We start from the raw sequence: 24,440 nt of genomic DNA, 5'->3' as shown, positions 1-24,440 counted from the left end.
TTAAAATACACTGCTTTGAAACAAAGGTCTACAGTAGCCTCAACAGCACTCTCTGGGGTAGCACCATGGTGTAAGCCGAAGGACAGCTATTTTCCGTCCTTTTCTGGTTACATTTACTTTAGTATAATAAGTAGGAGGCTCATAGTTCTCACCCCTTTCTATAGACTTACACAGTGATTAATGTAATTGCAGCATGAACTGACATGTCTACCCAATCAAAGGATCAGAGAATGAATCTAGTACTGAAAGCATAAGCTACAGATAGCTAGCACTGCAGTGCATAAAAGAGAGAGAAAGACGAGAGTTGAACAGTTTTGAACAAATTAATTTCTTAAAAAATTAAGAAGCAGCAGAGAGAAAGCGAACTAGCTATATTTCATTCAATTTTTTTCACTTACTTGCAGCTATTGTAGCTAATTTAGCATATTCAACCTACAGCTCAAACAGAGAGGAATTTAATTTATTTTAGCAAGCTGGCTAAGGTTATTCAACACAGGACCTCCTCCAAGTCAAGGTAAGCTTTTGGTTTTATAAATTTATTGCCACTGGGGCCTGCAGGTGTAACTGCTAAACTGCTTGCTGTACACTGTACTGTGGGATTGTAGCGGGATTACTAATGTGTTAGATATAGTAACTATGTTGGCTATGACATTAGCTAATATGGTGACAACGATGTAGGGTGTGTGTAGCGGTTATGGTATGAAGGCTTGGAAAGGTTTTTTCGCCTGGTCACAGACAGCTGTAGTGTTGTGCACAACTGAAGGGAAAAGGTGAGAGGAGGACAGCGTGTAGCTGCGAGAAGGAATTATACAACGAGCAAAGTGATGATGCTGTTCGTATGTGACTGCTATGAAAGTCAACTTGTGTGCAGGTGATCAGGGGTGTATTCATTCTGCCGATTCTTCTAGTGAAAAACATTTCTTAAATGGAAGCAAACAGAACGAAACAGGGATAAACCTATCTGCATTTCTCCAACAGAAACTCTTTTGCAACTGTTTGGACTGATGATTTCAGCCTAGTTCAGATAGATGCAGGCAAGAGTTTGCAAGGTGGTATTTAATGTGTCACCTTGATTACTCTAATTTCTCTCGACTTGTGCACCTACAGTGGGGAGAACAAGTATTTGATACACTGCCGATTTTGCAGGTTTTCCTACTTACAAAGCATGTAGAGGTCTGTCATTTTTTATCATAGGTACACTTCAACTGTGAGAGACAGAATCTAAAACAAAAATCCAGAAAATCACATTGTATGATTTTTAAGTAATTAATTTGCATTTTATTGCATGACATAAGTATTTGATTCATCAGAAAAGCAGAACTTAATATTTGGTACAGAAACCTTTGTTTGCAATTACAGAGATCATACGTTTCCTGTAGTTCTTGACCAGGTTTGTACACACTGCAGCAGGGATTTTGGCCCACTCCTCCATACAGACCTTCTCCAGATCCTTCAGGTTTCGGGGCTGTCGCTGGGCAATACGGACTTTCAGCTCCCTCCAAAGATTTTCTATTGGGTTCAGGTCTGGAGACTGGCTAGGCCACTCCAGGACCTTGAGATGCTTCTTACGGAGCCACTCCTTAGTTGCCCTGGCTGTGTGTTTCGGGTCGTTGTCATGCTGGAAGACCCAGCCACGACCCATCTTCAATGCTCTTACTGAGGGAAGAAGGTTGTTGGCCAAGATCTCGCGATACATGGCCCCATCCATCCTCCCCTCAATATGGTGCAGTTGTCCTGTCCCCTTTGCAGAAAAGCATCCCCAAAGAATGATGTTTCCACCTCCATGCTTCACGGTTGGGATGGTATTCTTGGGGTTGTACTCATCCTTCTTCTTCCTCCAAACACAGCACGTGGAGTTAAGACAAAAATAGAGCTTTTTGGTCTAATCAGACCACATGAAGATCATCCAGATGGTCATTAGCAAACTTCAGACGGGCCTGGACATGCGCTGGCTTGAGCAGGGGGACCTTGCGTGCGCTGCAGGATTTTAATCCATGACGGCGTAGTGTGTTACTAATGGTTTTCTTTGAGACTGTGGTCCCAGCTCTCTTCAGGTCATTGACCAAGTCCTGCCGTGTAGTTCTGGGCTGATCCCTCACCTTCCTCATGATCATTGATGCCCCACGAGGTGAGATCTTGCATGGAGCCCCAGACCACGGGTGATTGACCGTCATCTTGAACTTCTTCCATTTTCAAATAATTGCACCAACAGTTGTTGCCTTCTCACCAAGCTGCTTGCCTATTGTCCTGTAGAGCATCCCAGCCTTGTGCAGGTCTACAATTTTAGCCCTGATGTCCTTACACAGCTCTCTGGTCTTGGCCATTGTGGAAAGGTTGGAGTCTGTTTGATTGAGTGTGTGGACAGGTGTCATTTATACAGGTAACGAGTTCAAACAGATGCAGTTAATACAGGTAATGAGTGGAGAACAGGAGGGCTTCTTAAAGAAAAACTAACAGGTCTGTGAGAGCCAGAATTCTAACTGGTTGGTAGGTGATCAAATACTGATGTCATGCAATAAAATGCAAATTAATTACTTAAAAATCATACAATGTGATTTTCTGTTTTTTTGTTTTAGATTCCGTCTCTCACAGTTGAAGTGTACCTATGATAAAAAATTAGACCTCTACATGCTTTGAAAGTAGGAAAACCTGCAAAATCGGCAGTGTATCAGATACTTGTTCTCCCCACTGTATGTTGTAAACTTTCATTCGTAGACTAGGTTGTAACAACCTCATTATGGGTATAGGGAAAATTTGAGTATAATGTAGTAGCTTAACCTATCTATGTTACATTGAACTGGGTGAATGGAATATGAATGACAGTCATCCAATATGCTCTAATAAAAATAAGGACGTGCTCATAAAACATAAATAATAATCCTCCATGATCTTAAACAGCACCGACTGCCACTGGGTGTTGGGTACAGTTAACCCAGGTTTAACCAACTGACTGTCAGATTAACATGGTAAACACTGTGCAAAGCTCAGTCTTTGCAGTGACAGTCAACACAACCTCTTGGGTCCTGTTCCCCGTGATACCTTGGTCAACAATGCCCCCATGATCTGATTATAAGCAATGACAGGCATGATGACTCAAACACTGTTGTCTATTCACATCAAACTAAATGAACTACTTTATTTTTCACTGACTGTCTCCCCTATATGTCCCAGGCGTAAAGGTACAGTCTGTGGATTTGTGAATGTGTTCAGTAGTCATTTTCAGATGTAAGTAAACAAAGTATCCCTTACATGCCCAGTCCAGCCACACGGTGCATCCTACTGGACCCCTACAGAGCATCCTGCTGGACCCCTACAGAGCTTCCTACTGGACCCCTACAGAGCATCCTGCTGGACCCCTACAGAGCATCCTGCTGGACCCCTACAGAGCATCCTGCTGGACCCCTACAGAGCATCCTGCTGGACCCCTACAGAGCATCCTGCTGGACCCCTACAGAGCATCCTGCTGGACCCCTACAGAGCATCCGGCTAGACCCCTACAGAGCATCCGGCTGGACCCCTACAGAGCATCCGGCTGGACCCCTACAGAGCATCCTTCTGGACCCCTTCCAAGCATCCTGCTGGACCCCTACAGAGCATCCTGCTGGACCCCTACAGAGCATCCTGCTGGACCCCTACAGAGCATCCTGCTGGACCCCTACAGAGCATCCTACTGGACCTCTACAGAGCATCCTGCTGGACCCCTACAGAGCATCCTGCTGGACCCCTACAGAGCATCCTATTGGACCCCTACAAAGTATCCTATCCGGACCCCTACAGAGTATCCTACCTGGACCCCTACAAAGTATCCTACTGGTCCCCTACAGAGTATCTGTAATGTGAATATGCCTTTTTTTAATCCAAAGCGATTTACAGTCATGCGTGCATACATTTTTACGTATGGTCGTCCCGGGAAACCCAATATCCTGGCGTTGCAAGCACCATGCTCTACCAACTGAGCTGGTCCCCTCACCTGCCCAGTCCAGCCACACAGTGCACGGCCACGCAGCAGCCCGGGTCTTCCAGGAAACGAGACCGTAGCAGACTCAGCCAGTCCTCCACCACCTTAGAGGGAGGGGGCGCACCATCGTCAAACTGCCAGTCCTGGGGAGAGATGGAGAAATAGTGTTAGACTGAGACCTTAGGTTTCAACAATGCACGAGTGGCGCAGAGGTCTAAGGCACTGCAGACCCTGGTTCGATTCCAGGCAGTACCACAGCCGGCCATGATTGGGAGTCCCATAGTGCGGTGCACAATTGGCCCAGCGTCGTTAGGGTTTGGCCGGGGTAGGCCATCGTTGTAAGTAAGAATTTGTTCTTAACTAACTTGGCTAGTTAAATAAAAGGTTAAGTTAAAAAAAAAAACATGTAAAATGATGTTCCTGGGAACTAGCATGTTTTGGAATCTTATGCATATTGTTTTGTAATGTTGTGTTGACTGCACTGTAAGTGTTCTTTGTTGTAATTTTCAAAGCTTCATTTACGAATAAAGTCATTTGAAATGAAATGACCGATGACCACAGTGGTGGAAACATTGGTTTGTATTCCACTGCAATGCCAAGCACAGCACACCTATCAGTAAACAGAAGGAGCAGGCATCCTTCCATCTTTTGATTCAACACAGGGTAGGGTGACCTCATTTTGAGGTTGTGCGAGTGAGCCATAGCCCCTCTATAGATATCTATATGTTAGAGACAGTTCACCCTATCAGCAGCTTCCAGTCTAAGACACACATGGTTTATGGTACAGATTTGATTTAGCACAGCTGCCTGGGGACAGAGGGGTACAATACAGACGCAGATACAAAGCAGATAGAAACACACACAGACAGACAGACAGACATGACGCAGGAGTCAGGAGGGTAGTGACGAGATAGGTGAGTGCCAGTCAGTCAGTGATTAGAGGCTTACTCACAGCAGCCCAGGGATGAACCATAGATACTGATCAGCCATCGTGGTCTGGACCCAGGGTCTGTTGATCTCCGGCCACACAGTATCAGCCATAGAGGTCTGGACCCAGGGCCTGTTGATCTCCGGCCACACAGTATCAGCCATAGAGGTCTGGACCCAGGGCCTGTTGATCTCCGGCCACACAGTATCAGCCATCGTGGTCTGGGCCCAGGGTCTGTTGATCTCCGGCCACACAGTATCAGCCATAGAGGTCTGGACCCAGGGCCCGTTGATCTCCGGCCACACAGTATCAGCCATAGCGGTCTGGACCCAGGGCCCGTTGATCTCCGGCCACACAGTATCAGCCATAGCGGTCTGGACCCAGGGCCCGTTGATCTCCGGCCACACAGTATCAGCCATAGCGGTCTGGACCCAGGGCCTGTTGATCTCCGGCCACACAGTATCAGCCATAGAGGTCTGGACCCAGGGCCTGTTGATCTCCGGCCACACAGTATCAGCCATAGAGGTCTGGATCCAGGGCCCGTTGATCTCCGGCCACACAGTATCAGCCATAGCGGTCTGGACACAGGGCCTGTTGATCTCCGGCCACACAGTATCAGCCATCGTGGTCTGGATCCAGGGCCTGTTGATCTCCGGCCACACAGTATCAGCCATAGAGGTCTGGACCCAGGGCCTGTTGATCTCCGGCCACACAGTATCAGCCATAGAGGTCTGGATCCAGGGCCCGTTGATCTCCGGCCACACAGTATCAGCCATAGCGGTCTGGACACAGGGCCTGTTGATCTCCGGCCACACAGTATCAGCCATCGTGGTCTGGATCCAGGGCCTGTTGATCTCCGGCCACACAGTATCAGCCATAGAGGTCTGGACCCAGGGCCTGTTGATCTCCGGCCACACAGTATCAGCCATAGCGGTCTGGACCCAGGGCCTGTTGATCTCCGGCCACACAGTATCAGCCATAGCGGTCTGGACACAGGGCCTGTCGGCCACACAGTATCTCCAGGGAGGGAGGGACACACCTGGCTGTCTGGGGAGATTTTATAATGCACCACTGACTCATACATCTTAACAATAGTCCCACATAGCTACAACAAATACACAATGCAACCACACACAGACAGACGTGCAGGGTAGTATTACACACACACGCGCACACACACACACACACACACACACACACACACACACACACACACACACACACAGAGCCATGTAGAAGAACAAACAGGTATTAGAACAAAACAGTACACACACACACAGAGCCATGTAGAAGAACAAACAGGTATTAGAACAAAACAGTACACACACACAATTTGGTTTCAGCTGGTGTCTATCGTTTACAGTAAACAGTGTGGAATTACCACAGTAAAACCTTCTGAGAGAGGAGATAGCCTCATCACACGACTGGACTCAGGAAAGCCCACAAATACATACAGACACACAGATGGACGCACGCACAAACACAGACACAGAATCAAGCACCACCACAACAGACCAGTTCTCATTTGAGGGTTAGACTATTTATTTGCCTGAGCTGTGTCTTACACTGTTTTCCTGGGGTATTAGCATAAGCTCCTGAAAGTTCAATATTTGCAGTGTACTACATGTTGTAAGCTACTGCATGATGTTGGCTGAGGTAATGTGGGATATGTCAACAGGGCAGGAACCACAGCAGCACAGACCTACTTTGGGGATGAGGTATGGGCACACACAGACACGTTTTCCTCGCACGCTCACACACAGTTCCATTCAACGTGACCTTGGAATGCTTTTTAGAATGTCAAGCTGACCTGCGACAATTCCATGCCCTGAACACACACAATATACAACACTGTTCACTCATTAGCTATACCAGTATGAGGCCCTAGCTTTGAAAGCCTGTAGCCAAAGCAACTCACTGCATCAGAGCGACAGTGGAGAGGAGACACCGGATAAACAAATCACTACAGATTTCCAATCAATTCCTAGTTAACAGTGATATCCCCATCCAGTTTACATGTCTTCAGCTGAAAAGCGCCACGAACATCCCCCATTTTACATGACAACAGTTATTCAACAATTGAAGCAGCCATTAGTAATAACAGCCATCCTCCCAGGGCTATGATAACAGAGTACAGCGCTGTCTGTCTGTCTGGTCCTATAGCTTCCTGGTTGTTGATATTTTATGTCACTGGGCAGCAGGATTGGGGTCAATTCCAATTTAATTCCAGTAAATTCAATAAGTATGCTAAAATTCCAATTTATCCTAAATTATTTTCAATAAGGAAAATGTGGAATTGGGTTTACTTTTCTGAATTGACGGGAATTTAAATGGAATTGACCCCAAGCTGATGGCTTGATTGTGTACAAGCCTTTAACTAGATCTCTCCAGATTTCCCCTATATCACTACGGCAACAGAGGAAGGGGAGGGGAGAGGTAGGCAACTCCCTCCCATGCACTGTTTTTCAAGACTCTGGAGAGCGAGTACCAATTGCCATGATCTTCAATGTTTTCCAGTGCTCTGGCAGAAAGCGAAGTACAGCCTTCACATAAATAGCAGTCCATGGTGTTGTGCTTACGTAACAGCATACCCTGTAAATCTCTCCTTTCATATCCACACTATTCACTGAGAGAAAGAGGGAGAGAAAGATGGAGAGAGCTTAAAGAGAGTGAGAGAGTGAAAATAGAAAAAGGAACAAATTTAATAGAGGAGGCCACGCGGGGTAACCAGGCTCTGCAGCTGCCATGGCAACAAAGGAACGTTGATGTCTTGGTAATCAGAAACACGTGTCTTCAAGTTCAGTTACAGATACTGGTCTGAGTTATGTGCGTTTGTGTGTGTGTGTGTGTGTGTGTGTGTTTGTTTAGGAGTGACCCAGATGAGTCTTTGAAAGGGTTTTGGCTGTTTTCAGGTTGTTGGGTGTATATCAGTATTGATGTGTGTATGTGTGTTTGTTTACGAGCATATAAGGACGGAGCATGCTCTTCCAGGAACTGGGCCCCAACCCCATTGCCCTCCTCTGAACACAGAACAGTCTGTTTGATAACACTCTGCCTCCTCCTTCCCTACCTTAGTGGAAATAGTCAGTGGCGTCAAACAAACTCGACCAAAGAATGACGAAAATCATGAAATGTGAAAGGAAAACGTACACATTATGGCAGCGCCGAAGATTCAGCACTGCTAAATGGACAGCGTCTTTGCACAGGTAGGTTGTTTAGCAACAAAACCGACAAGTGTCCAACTATGGGGCAAAACAGACTGGTGGTTTAGAATGTTGACACCATGTAAACTATATTTATTTTTATTTATTTAACTAGGCAAGTCCGTTCAGAACAAATTCTTATTTACAATGACGGCCTACCAAAAGGACTCCTGCTGGGACAGGGGCTGGGATTAAAAATAAACAATTAAATAAATATAAATATAGGACAAAACACACATGACAAGAGCGACAACACCACATAAAGAGAGACCTAGACAACAACATAGCAAGGCAGCAACACATGACAACAACATGGTAGCGACACAACATGGTACAAACATTATTGGGCACAGACAACAGTGTTTTCAATGTTTATTGAAAACATGAATACATTTGCACAATGAGCACTTGTTGTCTAACATATAGGGTTGCACATTTTGGGGAATATTCAGGTGGAAACTTTCTGTGGAAATTAACGGGAATATATGGGAATTAACGGGAATATATGCAAATTAATATTAATACCATTTACATGTAGATGTTTTCTGCATTGGATATATTTACCATATATGGAGACATAATTATAAACATTTTACCTTCTCATAAGTAGACAATAATTGCAAATGATTAAATCCTTCAATAAAAAAAAATATATATATAATAATTTAGTTACGAATTGAACTTTAATTAAATGACTTGACTCTTCACATGGGATGATTTCACTGAATAACAAAGGGGATATTGAATGATCCCCAATGATCCATTGCATCTCCCAAAAACGTTTACAACATACATAAAATGAAAACCAAAGCTTTAGTTTCTAGACTGTCTTCCTCTCAGGCTTCCATGTCTTCTCCCTGGACCTCCCTAATGTCCACCTCTTGAACATCAGACTCTGAGGCCTTATTTTCAATGTCACTTTCCAACCTTGTTGAGGATGGCTCGTTATCAGGCTCAAAAAGCCTCAAATGTTCCCTGATGGCCACCAATTTTTTTATTTTTCAGCCTGTTGCGTGCTTTGGTGTGTGTGATCCCAAACAAGGACCAGTTGCGCTCTGAGGCGGCTGATGTTGGTGGGATTTGGAGGATGATGGAGGCAACAGGGGAAAGAGCCTCAGATCCACAAAGTCCCTTCCAACAGCTGGTTGATGAGATATGTTGGCACAACTGCCATCTTGCATCTCCAATCCAAAGCCCTTGCTTGGAAGTGTACTTTTCCAGACTGCCAAGAACCTTGCCCTCATCCAGGCCAATGTGTCGAGACACGGTAGTGATGACACCATAGGCCTTGTTGATCTCTGCAACAGACAGGATGCTCTTGCCAGCATACTTGGGGTCCAACATGTACACTGCGGTGTGTATGGGCTTCAGGCAGAAGTCTTCATGCTTTTTGATGTATTTCAGAACTGCAGTTTCCTCTGCTTGGACCAACAGTGAAGTGGGCAGGGCAGTATGGATTTCTTCTCTTACATCTACAAGCAGAGTCTGAACATCAGACAGGATGGCATTGTTTCCCTCAATCCGTACAATGGCTATTACTATAGGTTTCAGGAGTTTCAGACTGTTTACCACTCTCTCCCAAAATACATCATCCAGGAGGATCCTCTTGATGGGGCTGTCCATATCAGCAGACTGTGATATGGCAATTTCTTGGAGACTCCTTCCCCTCCAGAAGACTGTGAAACATGATGACAACACCACCCCAACAGTTGTTGCTGGGCAGCTTCAATGTGGTGCTCTTATTCTTCTCAATTTCCTTGGTGAGGTAGATTGCTGCCATAACTTGATGACTTTTCACATACATACACGTATCCATTGTTTTCAGTGCCATGATGTCCTTGAGGAGAAAATGCAATCCATGAGCAGCCCAGCCAATGGGTGTGATGTGAGGGTAGGACTCCTTCACTTTACACCAAGCAGCCTTCATGTTCGCAGCATTGTCTGTCACCAGTGCAAATATCTTCTGTGTTCCAAGGTCATTGATGACTGTCTTCAGCTCATCTGCAATGTAGAGACTGGTGTGTCTCTTGTCCCTTGTCTGTGATCTTGTAGAATACTGGTTGAGGGGTGGAGATGTAGTTAATTATTCCTTGCCCACAAACATTAGACCACCCATCAGAGGTAATTGCAATACAGTCTGCTTTCTCTATGATTTTCTTGACCTTCACTTGAACTCTGTTGAACTCTGCATCCAGCAAATGAGTAGATAAAGCATGTCTGGTTGGAGGGGTGTATGCTTCCCAATATATATTGCCTGTGAGCATCAAAAGGTGAACCAGTTGCATACACAGATTGAGTAAGACATTCATCAGCATTTCTCTGACTACGTTCCTCCATTGAGTCAAAAAAACGTCTGATTCCAGGAGGACTATGAGCTGTTGCTATCGATAAGGTGTCTGATTCATCATTTTCACCTCAAATAGAAGTAGAGGGACTCTTGTCAGAGGTTGCTTGTTGTGAGCGCTGAGGGAACTTTATGCACTTGGCCAGATGATTCTGCATCTTTGTTCATCACATATGATTTGGCACAGTATTTGCAAAATGTACACAGCTTTTCCTTCTACATTAGTTGCAGTGAAATGTCTCCACACATCAGATCGTTCCTGTGGCATTTTCCTGTAAAGATTAGGAAAACAATAGTAAAAAAACAACAAATACAATTCCATGGACAGATAACGAGTTAAGCAGTTAGATTAAACAACTCCTTTGTAAAGATAAATGTTTTAACCTCTTGGTACTACCCATCCTGGATCCGGGAGCGTTGTCATCAACTGACACTAATTAGCATAACGCAACGGACATAAATATTACTAGAAAATATTCCTAATCATGAAATCACAAGTTAAATATATTGAAATACAGCTTAGCCTTTTGTTAATCACCCTGTCATCTCAGATTTTGAAAAGATGCTTTACAGCCAAAGCAAGACAAGCATTTGTGTAAGTTTATCGATAGCCTAGCATAGCATTATGCCTAGCTAGCAGCAGGCAACCTGGTCACGAAAATCGAACGGAAATTGCGGTCAAGACAACGCCGAAAAATATTCCAAATTAGCTCCATAATATCGACAGAAATATGGCAAACGTTTATAATCAATCCTCAAGGTGTTTTTCAAATATCTATTAGATAATATATCAACCGGGACAGATGGCTTCTTAGTAGGAAAGAGAGAAACAATGGCCGCATTTGTCCTTTACGCACAAAACACTCAGAGACTTCAGCTGAGCACTGACGCAATGTTGACGTTCAGGCTCATTTTTCAAAATAAAAGCCTGAAACTATGTATTGTGACACTAGACACATTAGGGAAGCCATAGAAAAAATTATCTGGTTGATATCTCATTCACTGCTCAATAGGGGCGCATAGGAACGCAGAGGTTTCTAAATAAGAGTCACTTCCTGATTGGATTTTTCTCAGGCTTTCGCCTGCAATATCAGTTCTGTTATACTCACAGACAATATTTTTACAGTTTTGGAAACTTTAGAGTGTTTTCTATCCTAAACTGTCAATTATATGCATATTCTAGCATCTTGTCCTGACAAAATAGCCTGTTTACTTAGGGAACGTTATTTTTCCAAAAATGAAAATAGTGCCTCCTTTATTCAAGAGGTGAAATGAAACATGTATGGAAACAGGTGAATTAACACTCTTCAGTAAGCATGCTCAAGCAAGCTAAAACCCACATGGTAGCAAAAACTAACTAGCAGAAAATGTTAATTAACAAGTCAGAAATGATTTAACCTCTTACAGCTCCCCCTACTGTGCAATTTCCGCCTGAAGACATTCCCAAATCTAACAGCCTGTAGCTCAGGCTCAGAACCAAGGATATGCATATTCTTGGTACCATTTGAAAGAAAACACTCTGAAGTTTGTGTACATGTGAATTTAATGTAGGAGAATGTAACACAATAGACCTGGTTTATTTTTATATCATCATCTTTAAAATGAACAAGATAAAACAAACATTCAGATAGGATGATGGGGACAATTTCAGTGAAAAATATAAGAGGGCAACAGTACTTGTGCAACGTTTCAGAATGATAACTTCCAAAATGAGTGTGCTACATGACATTTATCATGAAGTCACCCAGGTGTCCCACACAAGTAGCCCAAATGTACCCAAGTTGCCAAATTGGTGAAGGTATACATTTTGAAACAAATAACTATATACAAAATACCAAAATGGTATTCTAACACCCCCCCCCCCCCCAAAAAAAATGTGATTTAAAATTTACATTTACAAAATAACATGGGTAACTATTTACACACTTTCAATATTTGGAAGATCCTCAGTCCTCTATCAAATCAAATATATTTATATAGCCCCAGCCTAAAACCCCAAACAGCAAGCAATGCAGGTGTAGAAGCACGGTGGCTAGGAAAAACTCCCTAGAAAGGCCAAAACCTAGGAAGAAACCCAGAGAGGAACCAGGCTATGAGGGGTGGCCAGTCCTCTTCTGGCTGTGCCGGGTGGAGATCACAGTGGCTGTAGAGGGTGCAAAAGGACAGCACCTCAAGAGTAAAAATGAACAGTTTAGGGTTCCATAGCCGCAGATAGAACAGTTGAAACTGGAACAGCAGCAAGGCTGGGTGGACTGGGGACAGCAAGGAGTCATCATGGCAGGTAGTCCTGAAGCATGGTCCAAGGGCTCAGGTCCTCCGAGAGAAAGAAGGAGAGAAAGAGAGAGCAGACTTAAATTCACACAAGACACCGGATGAGACAGGAAAAGTACTCCAGATATAACATACTGACCCTAGCCCCCACCCACTTTGCCATATAACCCCACCAACTTTGCCAAAGCTCTAGACAATATTCTGCTGCTGATGCCAGATGCCATAGCAGTCTCTTTCTGATGTAAAGCAGAGGGTCACTGAGCATGTGGTGCATGTGACGGGAGACTTAATCTTGCAAACACAGCAACGCCTCCATGGTGTGCCCTTTTGGCCCTTAGGCACATCCATGCCTACACAAATATATTTGGGCAGATGGACAGGGCTTGGTGTAGTGGTGCTGTAGCCAGCAAACTCTTTGATGCTCCCTCTAATGTAGACTGATTGGAGGAAGCATGCTGGCTGTGTTGAGATGTATGGGTTTGCATTCTACACAATACCATTTTATATAAAATGGGTTTGCATTCTACAAAATACCATTTTATATAAATCCACACATCTCAAACCCATACATCTCAACACAGCCAGCATGCTTCCTCCAATTAGTCTACATTAGAGGGAGCATCAAGGAGTTTGCTGGCTACAGCACCACTGCACCAAGCCCTGTCCCTTCTGCTCCTGCCACAAGTGTTAATCTGCCCAAATATATTTGTGCAGGCATGGATGTGCCAAAGGGCAAAAAGTATATATATATATATATACATATATATATACATACATACATACATACATATATACATACATACACACAGTGGGGCAAAACAAGTATTTAGTCAGCCACCAATTGTGCAAGTTCTCCCACTTAAAAAGATGAGAGGCCTGTAATTTTCATCATAGGTACACTTCAACTATGACAGACAAAATTAGAAAATAAATCCAGAAAATCACATTGTAGGATTTTTAATGAATTTATTTGCAAATTATGGTGGAAAATAAGTATTTGGTCAATAACAAAAGCTTATCTCAATACGTTGTTATATACACTTTGTTGGCAATGACAGACGTCAAATGTTTTCTGTAAGTCTTCACAAGGTTTTCACACACTGTTGCTGGTATTTTGGCCCATTCCTCCATGCAGATCTCCTCTAGAGCAGTGATGTTTTGGGGCTGTTGCTGGGGAACACAGACTTTCAACTCCCTCCAAAGATTTTCTATCGGGTTGAGATCTGGAGACTGGCTAGGCCACTCCAGGACCTTGAAATGCTTCTTACGAAGCCACTCCTTCGTTGCCCGGGCAGTGTGTTTGGGATCATTGTCATGCTGAAAGACCCAGCCACGTTTCATCTTCAATGCCCTTGCTGATGGAAGGAGGTTTTCACTCAAAATCTCACGATACATGGCCCCATTCATTCTTTCCTTTAAAACGGATCAGTCGTCCTGGTCCCTTTGCAGAAAAATAGCCCCAAAGCATGATGTTTCCACCCCCATGCTTCACAGTAGGTATGGTGTTCTTTGGATGCAACTCCGCATTCTTTGTCCTCCAAACACGACGAGTTGAGTTTTTACCAAAAAAGTTATATTTTGGTTTCATCTGACATTATGACATTCTCCCAATCTTCTTCTGGATCATCCAAATGCTCTCTAGCAAACTTCAGACGAGGGAGATTATCAGTGGTCTTGTATGTCTTCCATTTCCTAATAATTGCTCCCACAGTTGATTTCTTCAAACCAAGCTGCTTACCTATTGCAGATTCAGTCTTCCCAGCCTGGTGCAGGTCTACAATTTTGTTTCTGGTGTCCTTTGACAGCTCTTTAGTCTTGGCCATAGTGGAGTTTGGAGTGTGACTGTTTGAGGTTGTGAACAGGTGTCTTTTATACTGATAACAAGTTCAAACAGGTGCCATTAATACAGGTAACGAGTAGAGGACAGAGGAGCCTCTTAAAGAAGAAGTTACAGGTCTGTGAGAGACAGAAATCTTGTTTGTTTGTAGGTGACCAAATACTTATTTTCCACCATAATATGCAAATAAATTCATTAAAAATCCTACAATGTGATTTTCTGGATTTGTTTTTCTCATTTTGTCTGTCATAGTTGAAGTGTACTTATGGTGAAAATTACAGGCTTCTCATCTTTTTAAGTGGGAGAACTTGCACAATTGGTGGCTGACTAAATACTTTTTTGTCCCACTGTATACACACACACAGACATAGGCTATGGTCGTTCTCATACAAACAAACAGACCCTCACTCACAATGACTAGCTAAAGTGTAATTTACCCATTTCATTACATCTTTATATATTGCAAATAAAATGTAAAAACAATCACAAATAATATTTTATGTTAATTTCAAACAACGGCATTAGCATGAGAGCAACTTACCAGTCCAAAACAATGTCCTCTCCTTTCAAAAAATATGCCTCAGTTTCAGTCTTCAAAATGGAGTCTTCAAAAAAGCAGATCTGTCTCACTTTCACAATGAATTTCCTCTAAAATTGTTTCTACATTCGTATATCTACTCTTAGAATTTGCTTTCCTTGACTTATTCGCCATGATGTTGGATAAATAAACAGCTGAAGGTGCAAGTCACCAAAATACTGCTGTGCATAATAAGCTTTGCTCCTTCGCGGTAGAATTGGCAATGGCGAAAGAACGGTCCTTACGCCAGCGTTCAATGGAAAGTTTTTTTTTACAACAAAGAATCATGGGATATTGCCGTTTACCTATGGTCAATGGCTATCTACCCAGCTAGATTTCAAGACGATCAGTGGTCATTGGGTTAAAAGACATTCAATCAACGAGACAGTGGTCATATAATTGGTGCACAATGGGCTCGTCACTTGTTGTCTTCTAATCGTTTTTTCCGGGTCAATACGTCCCGCAAAATGACCCGTCATGTTTGGTTGTGTTACAAACAAACTGTTGATTGCAAGGAAACCAAACATGACTGGTTAAAGTCAGGGAAAGCCTGTCTATTTTACGTTGAAAATTGAATGACACGAAATTCAACGAGATAAGAGTTCACAAAATGTTTTGTGTTCGGTTAAATCCATTGTTTATAGCCTAACAAAAGACCATTCATTGTGTAACTATGAGCCTTGGGATTGCAACCAGAGCAAGATCTTCAAAAGGTAAACTATTTATTTCAATGCAATCTGTGATTTCGTTACGCAAGTGCTGGCTGAATAAGTAGTTTGATATGGGGGTGTGTGCTCAGATAATCGCAGCGTATTCTTTCGCAATAAATCATTTTTTAAATCTGACAACGCAGTTGGATTAGCAAGATTCTAGGCGTTCGAACCATGTGAGACACTTGTATTTTCATTCATGTTTAATAGGACTATTTATGTAGCGATCACCGTATGTTGTCAAATTTAATCCCGCTAACGGGTTCGGTGCGCAGAGAGGTCAAACACACTTTGCTGTAGGCTACTATTTACTAGTTAACAAAAAATAATGTATGTCATCAAATATATTCACCCCACTCAGTATTGTAATCAAAACTTACCAGAAAGCATGTAGCCCTTGGCTAAGACAGTGTAGTAGAGTGAGCTCGATAGCATCTCATTAGTGTGCAAGATCTTGAGAATCAGCTGTGATTCTGATGGAAGAGTGCAACTGCACATGTGATGGAAGAATGCACAGTGCATGCAGAAGGTTGCAATTCCATTGAATTGGTGATAGTTTCACCAAAATATCCCACAAGCCCTAAAATTACCTTATGTGTATCCCACAAAAAAGGTTCACTGTTATAAACTAACTTTTTTTTTTTTTAATGAATTTCGGCAGAATTCCCCAAATTCCCGGGCTTAACTTCCCATGGAAAATTTCCGGAAAAATTCTGGATATTTACCGGAACGTTTCCGACCCTTTGCAACCCTACTACCATACATTAGTTTCTGCCATATTGGCATTGAGATGACATCAGTCAAAACACCTCAAAACAAGACATGGTATCAAGAACAAGATAAAACTAACTGAAACGAGCCACCTACGATTCCTCACATGGCAGTTTCTTGTCATTGTTGCTAGCTATCTGGCCATCCAGAGTCACAACAACACACTGCCTATTGCCCCATTGAAGCGTTCAAATCATTTTCAAGGCGTTCTCAGCTAACCCGTCTATACTGGAGCTCTGTGGCATGGCACTGAATGGACAGCACCTCCGTATAGTAGCCAGCTATAACATTATTCCATTTGTTTGCGGTTACAATTTTTTGGGGTCACAGTTAGGTAGCCTACAATGTGTATATGAAAACCAGAACTGGCACACAGATCTTTAGAAATAGTAAATTGGCACTCCACATGAAAAAAGGTTGCTGACCCCCTGCTATAGGCTATATGAAGCCATCCTTGTGGAACTGCTCTCCTGCGCTTCCCACCAATACTGTCTCATTGCGTTGCATCCAGATATGAATACCAGCTAATTTCTGCATTTGCCTGTCTGCATTATTTGCCAGTGAAGGGAAACATTCTGCGAATATTGAGGCATTGTTGAGTTTAAATGCCCAAATCAAATTCAAAGCAATCGGCGCACTGCATAATGTAGCCTTTATTTAACTCTGCCAGTCATTTATTCTTATTTACAATGACGGCCTACCCCGGCCAGACCCAGACGATGCTGGGCCAATTGTGTGCTGCCCTATGGGACCCCCAATCACGGCCGGATGTGATGCAGCCTGGATTCGAACCAGGGTCACTGCAGTGACACCTCTTGCACTGAGATGCAGTGCTGCACCACTCAGGAGCCCGAGTGGCGGAGCGGTCTAGCTAAACAGCTGACCAGCAAAGCAGGTGGCCCCATCTCTGCTCCCTGCCTTGACAGAAAAAGGTATGCAGGCTGGCATGGTCTTAAAGTGAGCAATTTAATACTATAAACAGCAGTTGAATTTTAAATTCAACCCCCCGACCAAAAAAAATGTGACTACTTAAAATGTGGGGTTTTGAGCTAGGGTATGGCAACTACCCTACCATGAAACAAAGAGAGTCACACACTCCATGTTTGTAAACTCCCAGTCATTTATTGGGTAGAACACCTCACTGTGTCTTCTTCAGGGTAATGTCATGAATGCTTTAACCAGGTTATGTAGACAAATAGCGCAATCAGTGCAACCAATGACAATACCCTACCATACCCAACTGAAACCCCTGGAATCAGTACTGGAAGTCCTGTCCAAGACCGAAACACTCCGCTCTACCCTGCTCTTCTCTTCACAGTGCGTGTGTGTTTGTGTGTCCACTTCACAATGAAGTGTGAGGGACGTGACACTGGTCTGTACTCACCACCACGGTGATGCCATCCTTCTCCAATGGAGCCTTATCATAGGTGATCTCACACACTCTCACTACCGTCGTGGCTCCGTACTTCTTAAGGTCCTACGGTGGAGGAAGGAGGGAAGGAGTTCCATTGAAAAATAACTCAAACACAGTGTGTGTGTTTTGGGGGGCGGGGACATGCGTGTACAAATATATAGCCTATACACGTGCATGGACCCATGCTCATAGTAGTACAGCAGGCTGATTTAGTTACTTTAAGGGTTCTGTCTGTCTGCCTGGGACTGTGCCTGTCTGCCTGGGACTGTGTGTCTGCCTGCCTGGGACAGTCTGCCTGCCTGCCTGCCTGGGACGGTCTGCCTGCCTGCCTGCCTGGGACGGTCTGCCTGCCTGCCTGCCTGGGACGGTCTGCCTGCCTGCCTGCCTGGGACGGTCTGTCTGCCGGTTTGACTGTTTGTTTGTCTGCCTGCCTGTCCGTGGCATTGTGGCACTCTTTAAGATAGAACCACATGTGGGCTATGTGCCCTGAGAAGGGCAGCCTTAGTTCTGCTATTGTCTGACTGCGCGGCACGCTCCTCTCACTGCCCGTGCCATGAGACCGACGTGGCAGCGGGACACATCGCCATGGAAACTGAGGCATTGCTGAAGAGGAAGCAGCCAGCGCACCGTTGTCATCATCAGACCCTCTCTATAGTCTGTGCTTTTTTCTGTGTCATAGAAACACTTTTCTTAAGATAGGGCCTTGGAGCAGTGTCAAGAAGATGTGTCAGTGGAAACAAGGAGAGAGACAGAAAGACAAGGAAGGAGAGAGAATAACGACATGAAGAGAGGGAAAAAATAGGGAGGATGAGAGGGAAAGAGAAATGGGAGAAAAGAACTAGAGAGAAAGAGAGGGATGTATGGAGAGAGAATCATGAGAAAAAAATATTAGCAGGTCTAAACGAGCGGGGATAGAGCGGTCCTCACCTCGATGAAGCTGTTGAGGGTGGAGTTCGTGGGGTTGTGCGTGATGAGCAGCCGCATGTTCTTGTAGCACACCTCGGCCGGCGCCGGACGGTTCATACGGGCCATGTTGACAACCCTTACCCAGCTGGGGGGGCGAACGCAACACGGACAGGGACGCAAGGGGAACACAAACTGGTCGTCCACGGTGGCCACGGTCGCTGGTGGGCTAAACTCCTGCAGACGTTCTCAGTCCTGTCCCTCCTTTAAGACAATAAAAAATACAAGTCTGTCCTCGGGTTGGTCGATCCTTGGGAGGGTCACTGTGGTTGGTTTAGATGAGGTCTTGGGCTTTCACTGAAGAGTCGTGGAATAGTTAGTCCAATCATCCCATTAGGGTTCCTGAGAGAGGGTCTTAGAGTGACAGACCTAGGGTGTGGAGAGTCCTGGGAGGCAGGGAGCCCTCGATGCGTTGGTACCCAGGGATCAGTGCAGGGTATTAGGCGGAGAAGGCAGAGCAGTGGGCATCCTCCCCTGGATCAGCCTATGCTCTGGGATGTTGAGCGTGGCAGTAGTCTCCAGTCCTCTGCAAGAACGCCATCAAAAGCACAGCGCCAAGGGTGTAAAACTGTGTGGCGCCAACAGGGAGGAAAGGGGGGAGGCAAAGAAAGACAGAAGAGAGTTAACCACAAGCAAGATAAATCTGAGAAACAAACACAAAACACTGGCTGCATCCTCGGGAAGAGCTGGCTGGAGAACAGATTAATGATATTTCCCTCTCTTTCACTCTCCCCCTCTCGTCTCTCCCCTCCCACATGACTGGCACTATGTAAACAGGGTCGGCTCCAAGCATAAGTGACATCAGGGGGCCGCTAGGGGGCCCCCGAACCCAAAAATAATGGAGAAAAAAATATATTTTAATAATAATAATTCATTAATAGATAAATAGATAGGAGAGAGCGATAGAAATAGATGAATAGCTGGATATATACAGTCTGGAGGTGTGTTGGGTCATTGTCCTGTTGAAAAACAAATTATAGTCTCACTAAGCGCAAACCAGTTGGGATGGCGTATCGCTGCAGAATGCTGCGTAGTCATGCTGGCTAAGTGTGCCTTGAATTCTAAATAAATCACCAACAATGTCACCAGCACAGCACCATCACACCTCCTCCATGCTTCACAGTGGGAACCACATGTGTGGAGATCAACCGTTCACCTACTCTGCTTCTCACAAAGCCACGGCAGTTGGAACTAAAAATCTAACATTTGGACTCATCAGAACAAAGGAGAGATTTCCGCTGATCTAGCGTCCATTACTTGTGTTTCTTGGCCCAAACAAGTCTCTTCTTATTATTAGTGCCCTTTAGTAGTGGTTTCTTTGCAGCAGTTTGACCATGAAGGCCTGATTCACGCAGTCTCCTCTGAACAGTTGATGTTGAGATGTGTCTGTACTCTGTGAAGCTTTTATTTGGGCTGCAATTTCTGAGGCAGGTAATTCTAATGAACTTGTCCTCTGCAACTATGGGTCTTCCTTTCCTGTGGCGGTCCTCATGAGAGGCAGTTTCATCATAGCTCTTGAAAGTTTTTGCGACTGCACTTGAAGAAACTTCAAAGTTCTTGAAGTTCTTCACTATTATTCTATAATGTAAAAATAGTACAATTTAAGAAAAACCATGGAATGAGTAGTTGTGTCCAAACTTTTGATTGTATATATACACACACACTGAACAAAAATATAAATGCAACATGTAAAGTGTTAGTCCCATGTTTCAAGAGCTGAAAATACCTTTTTGTTCACACACACACACACACACAATTCTGTAATTATTCAGACCTCTTGACTTTTCCCACATTTTGTTACGTTACATCCTTATTCTAAAATGTTTTTTACTTTATTTTTATTGCCTCATCAATTTACACACAATACCCTATAATGACAAAGCAAAAACAGGTTAAGAATTTGTCAAATATATTTAAAAAAAATAAAAAATGGAAATATCACATTTACGTAAATATCCAGACACTTTACTCAGGTGCTATGATGAAACTGTCTCTCAATCGGACAGCCACAGAAAAGGAAAAGTTCCTTCGAGTTGCCTGCCTCAGAAATTGCAGCCCAAATAAATGCTAAAGTAACAGACACATCTCAACATCAACTGTTCAGAGGAGACTGTGTGAATCAGGCCTTCATTTAAAAAAATGGAAATATCCTCTCAAGCTCTGTCAAGTTAATGGAGAGCATCACTGCACAGTCATTTTCAGGTCTCTCCAGAGATGTTCGATCGGGTTCAAGTCCGGGTTACTCAAGGACATTGAGACTTGTCCCTTAGGCATTCCTGCGTTGTCTTGGCCGTGTGCTTAGGGTCGTTGTCCTGTTGGAAGGAAAACCTTCGCCCCAGTCTGAGATCCTGAGAGGTCTGGAGTAGGTTTTCATCAAATATTTTTCTGTACTTTGCGCCGTTCATCTTCTCTCAATCCTGACTCGTCTCCCAGTCCCTGCCACTGAAGAACATCCCCACAGCATGATGCTGCCTCGACCATGCTTCACCGTAGGGATGGTGCCAGGTTTCTTCCAGAAGTGACGCTTGGCATGGGTTTCATCAGACCAGAGAATCTTGTCTCTCGTGGTCTGAGAGTCTTTAGGTCCCTTTTGGCAAACTCCAAGCAGGCTGTCATGTGCCTTTTACTGAAGAGTGGCTTCTGTCTGGCCACTCTTCCATAATGGCCTGATTGGTGGTGCTACAGAGATGGTTGTCCTTCTGGAAGATTGTCCCATCTCCACAGAGGAACTCTGGAGCTCTGTCAGAGTGACTATCGGGTTCTTGGTCACCTCCTTGACCAAGGCCCTTCTCCCCCGATTGATTCCCTCGTCTGATGAAACCAAGATTGAACTCTTTGGCCTAAATGCCAAGCATCACGTCTGGAGGAAACCTGGCACCATATTACAGAGAGATCCTTTATGAAAACCTCCAGAGCGCTTAGGACCTCAGACTGGGGCAAAGGTTCCCCTTCCAACAAGGACAACAACCCTAAGCACACAGCCAAGACAACACAGGAGTGGCTTCAGGACAAGTCTCTGAATGTCCTTGAGTGGCACAGCCAGAGCCTGGACTTCAACCTGATCGAACATTTCTGGAGAGATCTGAAAATAGTTGTGCAGCAACGCTCCCCATCCAACCTGACAGAGCTTGAGGATCTGCAGAGAAGAATGGGAGAAACTCACCAAAGAGGTGTGCCAAGCTTGTAGTGTCATACCCAAGAAGACTCAAGACTGTAATTGCTGTAAGGTGCTCCTACAAAGTACTGAGTAAAGTGTCTGAATACATTGCTTTGTCATTATGGGGTATTGTGTGTAGATTGACACAGAAAAAAGTACATTTAATACATTTTAGAATAAGGCTGTAACCTATCAAACTGTGGAAAAAGGGGTCAGAATATTTTCCCAAGGCACTGTACAGCTGTGGCCAAAAGTTTTGAGAAATGACACAAATATTAATTTTCACAAAGTCTGCTGCCTCAGTTTGTATGATGGCAATTTGAATATACTCCAGAATGTTATGAAGAGTGATCAGATGAATTGCAATTAATTGCAAAGTCCCTCTTTGCCATGGAAATGAACTGAATCCCCCCCAAAATATTTCCACTGCATCTTAGCCCTGCCACAAAAGGACCAGCTGACATGTCAGTGATTCTCTCATTAACACAGGTGTGAGTGTTGACGAGGACAAGGCTGGAGATCACTCTGTCATGCTGATTGAGTTCCAATAACAGACTGGAAGCCTCAAAAAGGAGGGTGGTGCTTGGAATCAGTTCTTCCTCTGTCAATCATGGTTACCTGGAAGGAAACACGTGCCGTCTTCATTGCTTTGCACAAAAAGGGCTTCACAGGCAAGGATATTGCTGCCAGTAAGATTGCACCTAAATCAACCATTTATCGGATCATCAAGAACTTCAAAGAGAGCGGTTCAATTGTTGTGAAGAAGACTTCAGGGCACCCAAGAAAGTCCAGCAAGCGCCAGAACCGTCTCCTAAAGTTGATTCAGCTGCGGGATCGGGGAACCACCAGTACAGAGCTTGCTCAGGAATGGCAGCAGGCAGGTGTGAGTGCATCTGCACACACAGTGAGGTGAAGACTTTTGGAGGATGGCCTGGTGTCAAAAAGGGCAGCAAAGAAGCCACTTCTCTCCAGGAAAAACATTAGGGACAGACTGATATTCTGCAAAAGGTACAGGGATTAGAATGCTGAGGACTGGGGTCCTCCGGAAAAAAGCTTGTCCGGAGAAGACAAGGTGAGCGCTACCATCAGTCCTGTGTCATGCCAACAGTAAAGCATCCTGAGACCATTCATGTGTGGGGTTGATTCTCAGCCAAGGGAGTGGGCTCACTCACAATTTTGCCTAAGAACACAGCCATGAATGGTGCCAACACACCCTCAGAGAGCAACTTCTCCCAACCACCCAGGAACAGTTTGGTGACGAACAATGCCTTTTCCAGCATGATGGAGCACCTTGCCATTAGGCAAAAGTGATAACTAAGTGGCTCGGGGAACAAAACATTGATATTTTGGGTCCATGGCCAGGAAACTCCCCAGACCTTAATCCCATTGAGAACTTGTGGTCAATTCTCAAGAGGCGGGTGGACAAACAAAAACCCACAAATTCTGACAAACACCAAGCATTGATTATGCAAGAATGGGCTGCCATTAGTCAGAAGTGAATTGACAGCATGCCAGGGCGGATTGCAGAGGTCTTGAAAAAGAAGGGTCAACACTGCAAATATTGACTCTCTGCATCAACTTCATGTAATTGTCAATAAAAGCCTTTGACACTTATGAAATGCTTGTAATTATACTTTAGTATTCCATAGTAACATCTGACAAAAATATCTAAAGACACTGAAGCAACAAACTTTGTGGAAATGAATATTTTTGTCATTCTCAAAACTTTTGGCTACGACTGTATATACACAGACTTTGTTATGGTGGGGGCGGACTCAGTAGAGGTCTCAATTTACTGTTGAGAGTTAGAATAGTAGACTACACAACGTGGAATTTCAAAATGTGGTTGTGTTATCAGCCGTTTCTCTTTTTATGTCAGTCAGTTCCCATCCACAGTTTTAATGCAAGTAAAGTCCAAACGTGTAAAAAAATATATATTACGACAGCTGTGAGGGACAGGAAGTTTCGGCATCATTTTATAAATGCCAACAGATAATTTGTTCATTTGACATGGTGGGATCTTTTTGTGTCTGTAAAACCATGCAGTTTGTTGAGCTACAGATTAAATGAATTGTGATGAACTTCCCAAGGTCCTGAAAGTGCACAGGGATGAGCTTGACGCTCCTTTCCAATAAATGTAGAGTATTTATTATTCTGGTGACATGATGAGCAATGCTTGACTGCCGTTTGACCAAAAAATATATTCTTGTCCTTATCCATAATAATCTCATTATGTAGTCTCGCTGTTGGCTAGAACACAAGTGCCAAGACCACATTCGCTATTTCATGCAACAGTTTGTTACCAAC

The 24,440-nt window shown here is 44.0% G+C and overlaps 1 protein-coding gene across 3 annotated transcripts in view; it reads right to left on the bottom strand.

Annotated features, from left to right (window-relative positions):
- Positions 1-24,440, bottom strand: part of LOC110488043 (protein tyrosine phosphatase type IVA 3) — a 64,745-nt gene that overhangs the window by 10,662 nt on the left and 29,643 nt on the right. For all 3 annotated transcript variants that reach the window (XM_021560003.3, XM_021560006.3, XM_021560005.3), the window contains exons 2-4: positions 18,941-19,544; positions 17,984-18,076; positions 3,971-4,101 (exon numbers count right to left, since the gene is read on the bottom strand). In XM_021560003.3, the coding sequence (XP_021415678.1) occupies positions 3,971-4,101; positions 17,984-18,076; positions 18,941-19,045 (329 nt within the window). In that variant the 5' untranslated portion in view covers positions 19,046-19,544. The remainder of the gene's footprint in view (positions 1-3,970; positions 4,102-17,983; positions 18,077-18,940; positions 19,545-24,440) is intronic.

Source organism: Oncorhynchus mykiss, chromosome 30 (assembly GCF_057628025.1).
Source record: "Oncorhynchus mykiss isolate SJ-2025 chromosome 30, ASM5762802v1, whole genome shotgun sequence".
Lineage (NCBI taxonomy): Eukaryota > Metazoa > Chordata > Actinopteri > Salmoniformes > Salmonidae > Oncorhynchus > Oncorhynchus mykiss.
This window is presented reverse-complemented; position numbering and strand designations above follow the sequence as displayed.